Source organism: Colossoma macropomum, unplaced genomic scaffold (assembly GCF_904425465.1).
Source record: "Colossoma macropomum unplaced genomic scaffold, Colossoma_macropomum, whole genome shotgun sequence".
Classification (NCBI taxonomy): domain Eukaryota; kingdom Metazoa; phylum Chordata; class Actinopteri; order Characiformes; family Serrasalmidae; genus Colossoma; species Colossoma macropomum.
This window is the reverse complement of record NW_023494802.1, coordinates 18,595,629-18,612,451: the sequence shown is the minus strand read 5'-3', so window position 1 is coordinate 18,612,451 and position 16,823 is coordinate 18,595,629. Positions and strand designations below refer to the sequence as shown.

At 40.8% G+C, this 16,823-nt stretch overlaps 1 protein-coding gene across 2 annotated transcripts in view; it reads left to right on the top strand.

The window, feature by feature from the left end:
• ndrg3b (ndrg family member 3b) overlaps positions 1-16,823 on the top strand; it is a 122,093-nt gene that overhangs the window by 56,510 nt on the left and 48,760 nt on the right. For both annotated transcript variants that reach the window (XM_036590957.1, XM_036590956.1), the window contains exon 3: positions 1,810-1,842. In XM_036590957.1, the coding sequence (XP_036446850.1) occupies positions 1,810-1,842 (33 nt within the window). The remainder of the gene's footprint in view (positions 1-1,809; positions 1,843-16,823) is intronic.

Genomic DNA, 16,823 nt, shown 5'->3' with positions numbered 1-16,823 from the left:
ACTTACACTGTAGGATTGTTGCTCAGACTTAATACAGGGAGATTCACTCGAAAGAGGCCCTGATTATTCTGTAATAACTCTCTCTAGGACGAAGCAATCTGGACAAAACAATGTGCAATGAGATCCTCAGTATATGGAGCTTCGAACAAGCTGGGATGCTCCTGCGTCAGAGCAAAGAGGTAGGCCCCGGACAGTCGTCACGACGTTTAACCCCGTACCCCTTCACTCAGTCACTCGACTTCTCATCAGGATGGTGGTATACAGTATGAGAGGAGCATGGCTGAACTGAGTCCTTCTTCGGCAACAGGGTAATTTCAAAGGGGCTTTGGCCACCACGATCGCCGGATCTGACACCACCAGACTTCTTCCTTTGGGGTACGCTCAAAGGAAAAGTCTGTCGGAACAAGCCGCGCAGTGTGGAAGATTTGAAGGAAAACATCCAACGTGAATTTGCTGCTGTTCCCCCGATACGCTCGCGGATACGTTCAGGAACATAGAACGCCGCGTCCAAATGTGTCTGGCAGAAAACGGAGATCACTTCCAGCGTCGCATGTAATGCAATCAATTGCACATACATCAAAGTATGTAGCGTATGTTTTGGTTCAGATTGCTTCATCCTAACGAGAGTCACAACAGAATATTCGGGGCCTCTTTCAAGTGAATCTCCCTGTATCTAGTAATTAATGCTAACTAATATGTGGTTATAAAGTAGAGATACCCAAGGTAAAATATTACTCCAGTAAAAGTAGAAGTTCCTCCCTTTAGACCTCCACTTGAGTAAAAGTACAAAAGTATTTGCCTTCAAATGGACTTAAGTATCGAAGGTGAAAGTACTAAAAGATTAATTATGACTCTGATGTCCTGTTATCATTTTTGTAACAAGACTGGCTTCATTAACTCATTTTAGGTGAAAATACTCCAGTGTCTCTCTTGGTAAACCAGTCTTTTAATAGAATGTCATTAATTAGTGACGCTGATGTCTATTAAAATGATCATAAGCACAAAACACTGAAGGCAAACAGTTTCCATCAGGTAGAACTGAGTGGCTCTGAAATCACTTTTTACAAACAAGCAAAGTTTCAGTTTAAGATTTATTTAACTTAGTTCCAAGTTTAAGTTTAATAAAAACTTTAAACTCAGATTCACAAATGAGTTTCCTTTACTAAACTGCGTCTGTAGGTCTCTGTTCATAAACATAAACTAGCCTAAACTAATTTACTATAAAATGAAATATTGTTTGTATAAATTCAGAATAAAGACACGTCAGTCACAACTGCATATGTGTACATATTTCTATATTGTGGTCTGTTTACACAAAGTTAGGTTAGTTCATCATTTATGTTGAATAGACTCTCCCACAATTTTACGCTGCTGCACTGATGTTGAACCGTGTGCTGCACTGGGTCGGTATGACCAACAGGTCAAAACAAGCTCAAAACGAAGTGACCGCTGTGCCCTGATTGGTGTTCTTACTTCGCGCTTCTTTCATTTTGACATGTTACGTTTTTATACACACATAAACCAAAAGGAACGACAGATTTCTCATAATGTAGTGGAGTAAAAAGTGAGATATTTGACTTTGAAATGTAGTGGAGTGAAAGTAAAAAGTCACCCAAAATGGAAAAACTTCAGTAAAGTACAGATACACAAAAAACTACTTAAGTACAGAAACGAATTACATTTACTTCGTTACTGTCCACCACTGGTGACAATGAAGAATTAAAGACCTGCCGAAGTGTCCTTAGGAGTGAGTTAAATTGATTTCGTGGGTCATTCTCTCTTATTGTCATCTCTTCTCTTTCCTCACAGAATGGGCGAAACTTCCAGGACTTTGACTGTCAAGTAAGTGTTTCTTTTTTGGCTTTTTTTTTTTGCCCCTCCAGAATGCACAGACGTCTGCCTTGGCCAGTCCATTTGATGTCTGTTCGTCCTCGATTGCCTCGATTCTGCTCACTATCACTTTTGCCGCTCTGTCTCAACATGTAGTCTCTCAGGCCTGCCTAGCTCACAGAGTGGCAGAGTGGATATGGCTCCTCCTGTTCAGTCCTTAGGCTGAGCTTCAAAGTTTGAACAACTAAATGAACATGCGTGTGTGGTTTCAAGCGAGTGGGTGGATGGGTAGAGCTGCGTGGGTGATTGGGCTGGAGGAGAATTTAAATAATGTTAGAATTATGAGTGAATTGTCTTTGAATGCTTGTCTGTGTGCAGTTATGACAGAAGCTGCATAGCTGTGTAAGAGAACTGACGTTTGCATGGAGATTACAAATGTTTTATCTTGCTTCCTCTTATCATTTACCTTCTTTTTTGCCTCACCACCTGCCCTTTCCCTTCCTCCCCTCTCCTGACAGCTCAGGGTTGTCTTCAGCTGACCATAACCGTCTAGTGTCTCTCATTATAGCCCAATGGAGCGACGTGCTAGTTCGTGTTATGCATATGTATTCAGTCTGGTTCTTGACTCTGGCTTGACTGACAACAAGGCCGTTCCAGGCTGTTGCAGCAAAAGGTAGCGTGGCTATTAGTGTAGCTGCCTCTCTCGTCTACATAGAGGTAGAAACACAACCGCACTGCAGACGTCGGGCCAATTAGAGAAGATGCGTTTGAGTGCAGGTGTGTGGCTAGACTTGCTGAATTGGTTAGGCCCTGAGGCTATAGCCTAGCTTGGTGTTGTCAGCTGTAATTACTAGATACTCACAATTCTGTCTTCTGTAAGTATCAGCAGCAGCAGTAGCCAGTTCTTGTTATCCTCCATCATGCTCACCCTGCTGTGTTACTGTCTGTTTTACATTTTTTAATTGCATAATTATTTAAATATGTGTATGAAAGTGAAAATAGAGCTGGTTTGAACAGCTTTTTACAGGCTTTGAGTACTTATTCTCAGAATTACCCTTTAAAACAGTAATATTTATGTTTCATAATTAAATGTAATGTAAGTGAAGGTAGTTGCTTGTGTGCTGATGTTGCTATAGAAGTCGCAGTCGTAGCCCTCTTATTCAAACACAGCTTTTGTGAGCGATGTAGATGCGAAGAATACAACAGATTAGAATTATTAGCTTATTTATCACCATTACAGTTTTAGGTTTAGATTTGTTTCTCTTTATTTTATCAAGTTATTCTATTTGGCTAATTCACTTTTTTTCCATGATGTAAAGCAGCAGTGATGGTGACAAAGTTGAGTGTAGTCATAGCCAAGCTACAGAGAGCGGAGCACAGGACTGAGGAAAGTTTGGAGCTACAGGCTCTTCTAAACACAAGGAGAACCACCTTATAAGGGGCTCGGCAAGTATCCCGCTGGGTTGACGCAGGCTGTCCTCCTGGACCCGGTATTGAGCTCAAAACTCACCACTACAAATAGGTTTGAGGCTTTGAGCTCCACTGTTTTTGCATGGCCCTCACCAGATACTAGTGGTCCTCGGCTGTGTATCACTATAGTTAAATATTTGAGATGATGCGTCAAAACTCTGTACTGGGAATTTTTCTTATCATACAATAATTTTAAGTGCTCCCACAGTTTCTCAGACATCTTTTTATTTTTCCAGAGGCCACATGGAAGCAGTGCAGTTTGCTGTGCTCTGAGTCAGGTGAAGGGAATGCCTAGACTATTATTTTTGGCTTGAAAAAAAAAAAGACAAAGCTTCCAAATACAAAATAGAAAATTGAAGACCAAAAAAAGACACAAATACTGTGTGTCACATAATCAGTTAGTCAATACACACACACATTTTCTAAGCCGGGGAGAACATGCAAACTCCACACAGAAAGGACTCTGGTCAGCCAGCCAGGAATCGAACCCAGGCCCTTCTTGCTGTGCCACTGTGCCACCCTCAGTTAGTTAACAAATAGTTAATTACAAAATTTACATTTGTTTATATATATTTTACATTCTGCACCGATCAGGCATAACATTATGACCACCTCCTTGTTTCTATGCTCATTGTCCATTTTATCAGCTCCACTTACTATATAGGTGCACTTTGTAGTTCTACAGTTACAGACTGTAGTCCATCTGTTTCTCTGATACTTTGTTAGCCCCCTTTTACCCTGTTCTTCAGTGGTCAGGACCCCCATGGACCCTCACAGAGCAGGTACTATTTGGGTGGTGGATCATTCCCAGCACTGCAGTAACACTGACGTGGTGGTGGTGTGTTAGTGTGTGTTGCGCTGGTCTGAGTGGATCAGACACAGCAGTGCTGCTGGAGTTTTTAAACCCCTCAGTGTCACTGCTGGACTGAGAATAGTCCACCAACCAAAAATATCCAGCCAACAGCGTCCTGTGGGCAGCGTCCTGTGACCACTGATGAAGGACTAGAGGATGACCAACACAAACTGTGCAGCAGCAGATGAGCTATTGTCTCTGACTTCACATCTACAAGGTGGACTGACAAGGTAGGAGTGTCTAATCGAGTGGACAGTGAGTGGACACAGTGTTTAAAAACTCCAGCAGCACTGCTGTGTCTGATCCACTCGTACCAGCACAACACACACTAACACACCGCCACCACGTCAGTGTTACTGCAGTGCTGAGAATGATATTCAGCACTTTAAATGTTTCTTTTTACGTTTGTTTCAAAAAACATGACAACACAAGGCAAACATAGTTTTTCTTATAAACACAAATGTATTATCAGCTTTAAATTTAGAAAAAACATTTTGGACAGAATTTCTCTGCCTGTTTCAGTCAGTTGTGAGTGAAAAATAATTGATCTCAAATTATAAAATCATAGAATGCTTTTGTCATGCTGCTTTGAAGGGTTAATGAGCAAGCTCTCTTAAGATGGCTCTGAGATTAAGTGCACTGATAAGGTGAAGATCATGTAACAGCATTAGTTCATCAGCATCAGAGCCTGAGGTAAACCTGGTCTGCTGTGCTTTCTGGTTGAAGATGCGAGCAACACACTGCCAGCGGTGCTGCGTTTAAAAATAGCCTCAAGCAGCCGGCACCTGTAATGGAGCGACCTGGCTCAATGAAGCGACCTCTCCGGAGACCGCTGCTCGACAACGGGGAGCCGTGTCATTCACACACTCGCACGCACTCGCACACACGCAGGTGGTGATGTTGGGCGCTTTAATAGATTGTAGAGCTGTTCTGAGAATTCACAGCTGTGATGTCATTGGTTGTTGTGCGCAGTTAACAACCGGCGCTTATAAGAAACAGAGAGTGACAATAGAGAATGTACCCTGTAATTAGACCAAGATTAGTTCTCCAGTTTTTATTCCTTCCTTTCGCTCTTTGTTTTGTTTTAGTGTCTAGGTTGGGGGCAGGAGAATAAAACAGATCTTAATGCTCTGCTAATAAAGTAGAACTGTAACCTCTCAAAACAGTAGTGGTCCTTAACTACACCCCTGAGGAACACCATTGTTAACAGGAGCATCACTGTAGGAGCACAACAACTCGCACTACAGGTAACAATGAAAAAATTATTTAACCATGTTTACATGAGGCAGAAAGATGTACTAAAAAGACAGAACACAGTCTAATTTAAGTGAGTTGTGTAAAGTATTCAGTCCCTTTTAGTGCTTCTTACTCTGTATGACACTGGTATAGATACATTTCCCTCTCTGCCCTCTGCACAGGAGCTTCCAGTGCCCTCTCTCATCTATCACCTCTAATGTCATTTAAAAAAGGCTAGTTGCTATGGTAACCAGCGATGGGGCTGCTGTGTTCACTTATCTGCTTTAGCAGAAATTGAAAGTGCCAGTGTTGGGAGGCCCCTGATCTGTGACACCTGTTGGTCTCCTCCAGGAGGGGGCAGCACGAATGCACTGGAGTGAGACGACAGGCAGCTTGAAGCATGACAGAATGGTTTGGAAGCTTTAAGTAGGTGTGTGCAGGTTTGTGTTTCATTAAATTGGGACAGAAATATGCCAGGTTTGGATTGAATCCGCATCTCTGCAGGTAAGTTTTGTTGTTCCTGCTTGTCGCTGTTGTCGGAAACAAAACCTCACATCTCCATTTTTGTCGTTTTTCAGTTTTTGACATCATTTGAAAATGACTGTTGCTCTTTACATTGTGTGAGATTTTATGATGAATGGACCAAAAGAAATGGTCCAAAATGACTTGGAAAAAATGTCTGGTTCCATTGACTTACATTAAAAGTGAAGTATGTTTTTTCCCTCTCCTGTAAAGTTGGCATTTTGGAGATACGAGGTTTTGCTCCGACAGCAGTGATAAGTTGCTTGGTCGTTTATCGAACTATTCTAGTTATATCTTTCTGTATCAGGTATCAAGTTTCTTTTCTCAAACCTTTGAGATTAAATCACAGTTACATTGTTTTCAGTACCATATGTGCAAAGGTGAATCACAGCTGCGGCCAGATAGCTCAACCTAAGGGAACGATTATGCCAGGCTGATATTTATCTGCTGTGTAACCAGTTCCTGCAGGTGCGTCACTTCTAGACATTATTGTAGAGATTAGGAAAATGCTGGGTATGCAGTGCTTTGCGGGAAATGCTGAGTGATGCACGGGTTGGGCTGATTTTTGCCGATTGTCTGATTCAGAACAGTGGTTGAATCATGAGTCTAGAATAACTTCATCCCATCCGTGTGCAAGAGTTGAGTGGAAGTGTCCCTATAGGACCTACATGACAAGGCTACTGTTTGCTGGACCACGCAAGAAAAGTGACCCAGACAGTACAGATCGGATTATGTTAGTAATAAATTTTAGTGGTTATATTAGTAATATTGATGATTACACATTATTAGTATTAATTCATTAATTCATTAGTTATTCATTTTTCAACATCAACGGGAAAAAATACAGGGTCAAAAAGATTCATCCGATTTCAAAGCGCCATAGTTTTACAACCGTGAGGCGCCTAGGAACCAATCACATACCAATTGAAAGAGGGGGTCATAGAGTTTCTGACTGTCAGTGGAAGATGGCTCCCTTCAGTCTGAGAGGAGATGAGACCCCTGAGCAGAAAGCGTTCTGCGTTCTCCACTTCAATAAGAGTGAATCCGTCATAACTGTGCAGTGTGATTTTCGTGGGCAGTGAAGCTCCAACAGCTCAGAGCGTTCGGCGTTGGTTCCACAACACTGGATGATCTCCGAAATCGCACTGAAAGAGCCGTGAGTGCAGCGACACCCGACATGCTCAATCCAGTATGGGATGAGTTTGACTATGGTGTTGATGTTGTCTGTACAGCTGGAGGAGGTTCATACTGAGACCTTGTACAATTACATAATAAACTTTATGCTCATTTAAACCATTTACAGTTTACTGCATAGATCTGTAATGATTTACAAGTGAAATTAATTATTTTGAAATCGGATGAATCTTTCTGAATCACCTTGTATTTAACAGCAAGTTACGGAAGCCTCACCAACTAAATATACTATTAATATTTTTGAGTATTTATTGTGTCCACAATTTGCCTTCATTATAGCTTCAGTTCCTTTCTAGAGCCTTATTTTCTGTTTGTGAAAGAAATCTGCAGGGATATTTTTCCACACCTCCAAAGATCAGTGTTAGAAGTTAGTTCCATTTCTTCCTTCTCATAATCCAAGTAATCCCTAACACATTCAGTAATGTTGAGGACCAAACTCAGGGTGGTCAGTCCATTGTTCTGAGAACACCAGCAGCTTCTTTGTTTTATTTTCTATTTCTTTTTTAAACATCATATTAATCATATTTTATATTTAATCTCATCAGCAATATCTTCTGGAACGTCTCTGAATTTTGCATAGTACTGTAAACAATTGTGTGCGTGGTCAGGACCCCCATGGACCCTCACAGAGCAGGTACTATTTGGGTGGTGGATCATTCTCAGCACTGCAGTAACACTGACGTGGTGGTGGTGTGTTAGTGTGTGTTGTGCTGGTCTGAGTGGATCAGACACAGCAGTGCTGCTGGAGTTTTTAAACACCTCAGTGTCGCTGCTGGACTGAGAATAGTCCACCAACCAAAAATATCCAGCCAACAGCATCCTGTGGGCAGCATCCTGTGACCACTGATGAAGGACTAGAGGATGACCAACACAAACTATGCAGCAGCAGATGAGCTATCATCTCTGACTTTACATCTACAGGGTAGGAGTGTCTAATCGAGTGGACAGTGAGTGGACACAGTGTTTAAAAACTCCAGCAGCACTGCTGTGTCTGATCCGCTCGTACCAGCACAACACACACTAACACACCACCACCATGGCAGTATTACTGCAGTGCTGAGAATGATCCACCACCCAAATAGTACCTGCTCTGTGAGGGTCCATGGGGGTCCTGACCACTGAAGAACAGGGTAAAAGGGGGCTAACAAAGTATCAGAGAAACAGATGGACTACAGTCTGTAACTGTAGAACTACAAAGTGCTCCTATATAGTAAGTGGAGCTGATAAAATGGACAATGAGCGTAGAAACAAGGAGGTGGTCGTAATGTTATGCCTGATCGGCCAGGGAGGAGAATTTAAGAGATGCATTATTATGCAGATTGACTCATTTTTGACTTTTGACTACTACTGGAAAGCTGCATTTTAATCAGTGACATTTTAGTTGAGTAACCGAGGTTAATTTAGTAATCATGACCACTTTAAGGTGGAAAAACTGTTGAATACTTCACGTTTTTGTGTGTCATGATTATCCGGCTCAGTAAGTTTTGAATGACCTTGTTGGTCTGTCAGCAGGCTCAGCCGCTTCTGTAGAGCAGTTTGGCACAGAACAACTAGCTCTGTTCTCCTCACAGCGGCAGAACAGCTTAAGATTGTGCTCTTCTTATTGTTGTCGGCCGTTTTCCTCTTCTGCCTTAAGGCAAAGATGCACATTGAAGCAACCGAAGCAACACATAGACATAATCTTCAGATGTCTTTACATGCACCACACAGCTAGGCAGAGTTGGCTGCATGCCACAGGCTTCTGACCTTATCCGTGGGAGGGCTAGAGCTGCAAGGACGGCTGGGTGGCTAAACCAAAGCAAGCTATGAAAGAGATCGGGAAGAATTTTTGTATGGAGGATATTGTAGATTCACGTGTTCATGCTAATAAAAGCAGTATGTAAAATCGTATAAGGTTAGTGCTACAATGTTTTTTCTCTCTTCATGCTGCTCTCTCATAAAGCTTTGCTGCCTGTCCTGGATTAAAGATATGAAAACTGGAGATGGCACCAGTCCAGTACCCAGTGCCCAGTATCTGCTTTGTACCAGCAGAAAATGCTGGATCAGATATTGGAGGGGAAAAAAAATCTGATTTGATTCTGTAGCAGATCTAGCCTGTGGTGTCTTTGCTTGTAGCATAATACAATGTGAAATGGATTTTCGGTCTTAATGCATCTTCTTTTATCAGGTATGATTGGATGTGTTCTTTTTTGTGTGGAATGCTTTATGCCAGATGTAACAGGATCCCTGTTCCATTTTCGAGTCATCTGTCTACAGACCCTTATTCCAGGGTTGGGAGTCATCAAAGTGTTTTTTTTGACAAAAGTGAGATGAGCCATTATGTTTCTCTTGGTTAGCAGTAGATTCACCTTGCGAGTCTCCTATGGATACCATTTTTGCACAGTCTCTGTCCAATAGTGGAATCATGATTGCTGACCTTATCTGAGGCAAGCGAGGCCTGCAGTACCTTAGATGTTGGTCTGGGTTTGTTTGTGACTTTCACAGTAGCCACGTTTACATGCAGCCTAATAATCCTTTAATAATCCGACTAATAGCTCAAGCGGAATACAGTTTCTATCCGACTGATCGAGGTGGGTAATCCTGTAAATAATCTGTTAAATAGAAGAATAATATCCGTGTAAACGCCTGTATCTGATTACATTCCCTATCGGAAAGTTTAAGTCCGTTCTGATCATGTTCGTCACGTCGTAGTGAAAGTTTATACCGTTCAACATGGTGGAGCAGAAACTGGTCTGCAGAGGAGACGAAGTTTATGCTCTGATCTTTAAAAGACGGCGGTGGGACGGACGTCCAGCTTATGTGTCTCAGAACACGACGTCTTCCTCTCGGCCTTCTTTAATAAGGACATGTGAAGGACGTTTTCCTGAGTCTGACATCATTTTAAAGCAATTAAAAACACAAGCGCTGCTCACTGCTGCTCATATCACTCTGACTGGACTCACGTGATGCTGGTTGTCATGGTAACATCTACACTAAGCGGGTCTCTACGCACGCGTGTCATTTTGTATCTGATTACTTGTAGTGAGGATGTAAACAGAGGTTTTCCAGATTGTTGAGTAGAGTGAGATATAAATACCTGAGTCTTAATCTATAATCGGAATGTATTCAATGAAATTGGCAAAAATCTTTGCATGTAAACACAGTCAATTAGTCGTCAGTGTGCTCTGGCTGTTTCCAGTTTAATTGATCCCAATTATCAACTAAATTTGGTTAGTTGGGTGAGGGGTAATTACTTTTTCACACAGGGCCAACTGATATTGGATAATGATGATTTAAAATCTATATTTTGGGATTGCTCAGATTGTGTTATATTTAATTTAGTTTGAAGATCTGAAATAATTATAAGACTTTAATTTTAATATAGAATCGAGTTGCTTGCTAAAGGTTATAATGCAGTTACTCTGCCTGTAGTTTACATTTTGAACGCAAACAATATTTTTCGTCGTTGTTTTTAAGTTTGTTTATTTGTATTTTACTGAAGTAAAACAAAGCAGAGGTTTTGTAAACTATGTTCTTAGCTATGATTTTTTTTTTCCTGTAGGTTACTTTAAGCAGTTTGATGATACTTATAGATCAGGGGTATATAATTAAAATTCAGTAAGGTCCAATTAGAGAAAATTTCCTCAAGCGAAGGTCCAGAACATCATAATGTCTATCCTGCATTATGATTCAGTGCCATATACTGTTTACTGAAGTAGCCTAGTAGGTATATCAACATCTTATAGTCAACAACTGAATGTCAAATCAAATAAAGTACAATTCAGTAACATTTCAACAACATTTATTGTCAGTTTTCTCTTTTTAGATCACACCGTGTGAAATAACTTCCCTCTGACTCACTTTCTTCTCTGACTCGTCCCTCCCCTGTCTGTGCGTCACTCACTCGAGTCTCAGTGCTCATCGTAATGCACAGATCTGATTGGCTGAGTAGCGTCACGTGTGTTATTTAAAAGCTAGAAAAGTTACACTTAAAATAGGACCACCCCATCAAAATTAAATAATTCTCCATAGTTTATCGGTTAAAGGTCCAGGTCCGCATAGGACAGCGTCTGGGTCCGGACTCGAACCGCGGTCCGCCTATTAGAGACCTCTGTTATAGATGATCATGCAAGAGAATTAAAAACGTGATTGTAAATATGTGTTTTGTAGGTTTTGAAGAATTAAATTGTAGCTGTTTTGTTTTTTTTTTTGTTTGATTTTTTTTTTCATAATATGCAAACAAAACCTGCCTTTAACAATAAAAATGGCTCAAAATTATTTGGAAAAAAATATTTTTTATATAAATGTTTTTAAATGCCATTTCTAAAACATACAGCTGCTCTCACTCACTCTCTCTATCGCTCTCACAATCTCTCTCTCTCTCTCTCTCAGACACACACACACATAAACACTGGTTAAACCTGCGGCCAGTGTATGTGGGCCACAAGCTGACTTAGCAGAAGATATTTATAAACCAAAAGCTCGTGGGTCTCTGAGAGAGACCTAGAATTAGACGCAAGGATGCATGTGTAGATTAAGCGTAAAAGGGGTAGTGGGTATAAGAAAAAGAGGTAGTGGGTATAAGAGGGTTAGTGACTGTTCTTTGCTGCTCTCTGTTGGTGAAAAGTGGTACTGCGTTGTTTTTTTCCACCACTGAACCTTTTTTTTTGTAACCTTAAACAGCCGATCTGACGTTTTTGATGTCTGAGAGAACAAAATGCTCGTCTTTTTCTCATCTCGCTTTGCCTTTTTAGCAGATTTGGAACATCAACTGCTACTGAGACAGGATACACCTGCTGCTTGATGTGGCTACGCGTGTACACACAGACGCGTGCAGTCTCAAACGCTGAGAGGTGGGGGGTATGTTCCACAACGGGGGCGGACGCACTTCAGTGGCTCGTTGTTGAGGGGGGTCTTCTCGCTTGCCTCACGCACAGGGAAGCCCTTTCTGCTTTCGCCCACTCTCGTTCTTCCCAGGGCCAGGTGCATCCTGGGAAAGTGAATTAGAATAAGCCAGGCAGGTACCCATTCTTAAATGTCAGTGGTTCCTCCATCTGTAAATTGGAACCCCCTCTCTTAACTGGGCCACGTTCTATGTATAGTGAATCTGACGAGACGTTTTGGTGTAACAGTCACAGTTTGCACAGGTTTCTTTTACACGAGGGTTTTTGGTTTGTTACCTGCCTAAAGGCCTGTTTACATAGTCTGACAGACACATTCTCATTAAGTGTGAAGCGAATGGACTGTGGCTCTGCTTAAAATCTTTATTTGGAGCCAGATAGATGTCTTTCTTGTAAGAACACATTAAAATCAGACTGGCCAATCAGAGCAAAGTGTGTCCAGAAAAGACTGGACATGAAATATATCGGTGCTGTTGGAAGAAAATCTCCATTTTTGTCGTTTTTCAGTTTTTGACATAATTTGAAAACACCTGTTGGTCTTTACATTGTGTGCAAATTTCATGAAGAATGGACCAAAAGAAACGACCCAAAATTACTTGGAAAAATGTCTGGTTCCATTGACTTCCATTAAAAGTAACGTGTGTTTTTTCCTTCTCCTGTAAAGTTATTATTTTGGAGATACGAGGTTTTGTTCTGGCAACATCTGTGTAATGTGATGTAAATCTGAGTTTTTCAGAGCTGCTTGGACACATGAATCTTTTTTCAAATCAGGTCTGAGCCACTTTTTATATGTGGTCCTAGACCGGATATGACCTTGACTCGATTCATGTGATTCATGTGGGTTTATTGCCTCCTCCCTCACTGTGCGCTGTGCACCGTTCAGTGTGAACATGAAGCAGTAATAGCTGCAAAAACAGTGTATCTGACCTTTTTACATTTGTCTCACGCTAATAATCTTACAGCAAATTATCTTAAAGATGACGACTTAGGCTCAATCCCATTTCACCCCTCACCCCTCACCCCTACCCCTTACCCCTTAGCCCTTAGCCCTCTGTTTTGTGCGTTCACGTCTAGGCATAGGGTGTCCTGATTCTTGTTCAGGTAGAGGGGTAGGGTGAAGTGTTAGAGCTACATGACCCTCCAAACTGAGGTTTTTCAGAGACTCCAAACAGAGTGATATGAGAAAAAAAGAAAAACCAGCAAGTTGGCTGAACAAGAGACCAAAGAAACCCACAAATGTGAGAATTTTCTCAGTTAAAAAATATGATAATCATTGTTTTATCTTAGTTTAATGTCATTTCAATGTATTATGGTCCTTTTCTTCATAACAAGCGTAAAAAATCACTACTACTATGCTCACGTCTCGGGAGCTAGGTAGCTAACTTTCCCGTTCCACCTTAAATAGTCCAGCAGTTCTGACGCCTGAAGCGCCAGAAGGTAACTGCTGCTCCATTTAAGGTGGAACGGGAAAATTCGAACAAGAAGCTGGTGAATATCTGACTTCAGCTTCATATCACTGAAGAATTAGGGGTGGGTGATAATAAATAATTGCCCCCTCTTTGAAGATCATATGATGCCCTAAATGTAACTAAAGCCCAGCAGTGAGGAGCTGAACTTTACCCTCCTCTGCTGTCACTGCAGACTGGCAGGGTCGCCTACAGAGCAGCGCTGGTAGCTGTTAATGAAGTGATGCTCTTTTTATTTGAGGGTCCCATTTCAGAGGGAAGATTTCAACCACAACCCCTTGTAATTCAGTTCCAAGGGGTTAGGGTGACACTCTAAAACAAGGGGTTAGGGGTAAAAAGAAGAAACGGGGTTGGGCCTTAGTTCATTTGGTCTGATTAACTGCCTAAGGAACTGTTTACACAGAGTCTGATTCTTACAGGTGAAAAACCACATGTTGGGCTTTATTCATCAAAAAACTGACCACCTTTCTTGACATACAAACTACTCGGCCTTTGGTTCATAAAAGTTTTTTGCAAAGTAGAAACAAGTGCCAGTCTTCCAGTGCCTTATTTACATATCATTTGCATGACACACCCTTATTTATGCAGATATGTTGAATGACATCTGGAGTAAATCTGCAAAAACATCTGCATTCAGCAGCTCATGAGCCAATGGCTGTACTCATAGACAAAGGTCAAGTGTACTGCTCCCCCTACTGACCAAACTATATAGTGTTAAAATTATGAAAACTGGAAAGAATAAAGTGTAAATTAAAATGTCTTAGTCTTTTTAAGACAGTAGAATGATGTGATTGTGTAGTGTAAAATAACACATCGCTGCTCTTGCTCTCTGTTTTTTTACCCTTTATGTTGTGTGTAAATTTCATGATGAATGGACCAAAAGAAACAGCCCAAAATTGCTTGGGGGAAAAAATGTCTGGTTCCATTGACTTACATTAAAAGTAAAGTATGTTTTTCCTTCTCCTGTAAAGTTACCATTTTGGAGATACGAGGTTTTGTTCTGACAGCAGCGATATTTTAAGGCTACATTATTGCAGTGAATGAGATGTTTCTGCACTCGCTGTGTTTTGTGTTTTTTTAATTTGTGGGTGGTGTCAGTAGCATAAAACAAAAGACCCATGTTTAAATGGAACATGGGATAGTTGCATGATTTGTTTATACCAATGTACATACACCAATCAGGCATAACATTGTGACCCCCTACTCGTTTCTACGCTGATTGTCCATTTTATCAGCTCCACTTACTATATAGGTGTGTGTTGTGCTGGTACGAGTGGATCAGACACAGCAGTGCTGCTGGAGTTTTTAAACACTGTGTCCACTCAGTGTCCACTCGATTAGACACTCCTACCTCGTCAGTCCACCTTGTAGATGTAAAGTCAGAGACGATAGCTCATCTGCTGCTGCACAGTTTGTGTTGGTCATCCTCTAGTCCTTCATCAGTGGTCACAGGACGCTGCCCACAGGATGCTGTTGGCTGGATATTTTTGGTTGGTGGACTATTCTCAGTCCAGCAGTGACACTGAGGTGTTTAAAAACTCGAGCAGCACTGCTGTGTCTGATCCGCTCAGTCCAGCGCAACACACACTAACACACCACCACCACGTCAGTGTTACTGCAGTGCTGAGAATGATCCACCACCCAAATAGTACCTGCTCTGTGAGGGTCCATGGGGGTCCTGACCACTGAAGAACAGGGTAAAAGGGGGCTAACAAAGTATCAGAGAAACAGATGGACTACAGTCTGTAACTGTAGAACTACAAAGTGCACCTATATAGTAAGTGGAGCTGATAAAATGGACAATGAGCGTAGAAACAAGGAGGTGGTCAGAATGTTACGCCTGATTGGTGTATAAAGTAAGTACATCCACTTTGGTACTATATAGCTGTAAACACAAATTATTAGTATTACTGCTATTTTCTATTCATATTCATACTATTGGTATTATTGAGAATAGTTTAGGCTAATTAACTGCAAATCTAGCTTTTTTCCAGGTTGTTAAACTGTTATACTCAAATTTAAAAACACTTCTACCAGACGTGAGTTTGATTGTATTGAGATATTAATAATGGCTGCAAACCAAATTGACTGTGTTTCACATGGAGTCCAAGACTGACGCTACTTAATATATTTAATTTCAACTAGCAATATTTTTGTGTTGTATGAATGCATTACACTCAGGCTGAACAGTCAGAGCTCTGTTGTCATGGTTGCAGACTAAACAGATGTGCATCACAACGGTGGCAAAACAAACAAACACAAAAGCTTATACAACAAGCAACACCTTAACACTAACCTCTCTCTCTCTCTCTCATATATATATATATATATATATATATATATATATATATATATATATATATATATATATATATATATATATATATAGTTTTATATATATATATATGGGTCGTTCTACAGAAACGTCCACTTTTCTATCTCTCCATAGGAGTCACTGGTGTTACTGATTGTCCCTGGTGTTCCACATAAGAAAGGTAACACTAGAGACAGTAACATCTTTTACAGTTGCATTTTACAAAATGCCTGCTGCAGAGCATCAAACCACATGTTGTCAGTCATGGAATATCCACTAAAATATGTAATTCAATCCATTTGTATTCTGTTTTTTCACAATTACCTCAGAATAAAGTCGGTCACACCAGTGACTTCAGCTAAAAGCTTCATATGAAATCATGAGCTAAATGAGAAAATCTCTGATAACTGAAAGACACAGTGGACTCACCTTGTGCTTTTCTTCATAGATCCTCAGAAAACAGGTAAAAGGAAGTCGAGTGATGTCATCAGTGTGATTTTTATTTCAAAATAAGAGATTTTTGTAATACAAACAAACAAAAAAAACTGGTATGCTATATGCATTTCATGTTTATGTATATTACAGCATGTTTCAACCTAATTTCTACCTGAGTCGTTTGTAGTATATGGTCTGTTACTACGTGCAGTCATTTTTATGTGCTGAGAGAAGAACAGAAAACATGTTGACTCAAAACACCCTAATAATATGCTTCACTATGTGCCCATTGCCTTTTATTATAAGTGTGCAGGTTTTCTGTGCTTTGGGAAACCCGCTTAATGACCATGGCAATCGCCCATGCTTCAGTTACAGCAAATACAAAACACTGGATTATTCTGTTCACATGTAGGGTGCTTGGTCTTATGTCCAGCCGTCAGGGTACACTATACACTGCTATGTTACACTGTATGTCCAAAGTATCTAGTAGCTATAGGCATTCAGTTCTATACACACAGCTTTATAATCCCTATAGAAAAGCATTGCTAATAGACTGAGATGTTCTGGAGCAACCATGCATGAGCTTAAGGCCACCATATCCATTGCCAGTTGTTGGCTAGAGG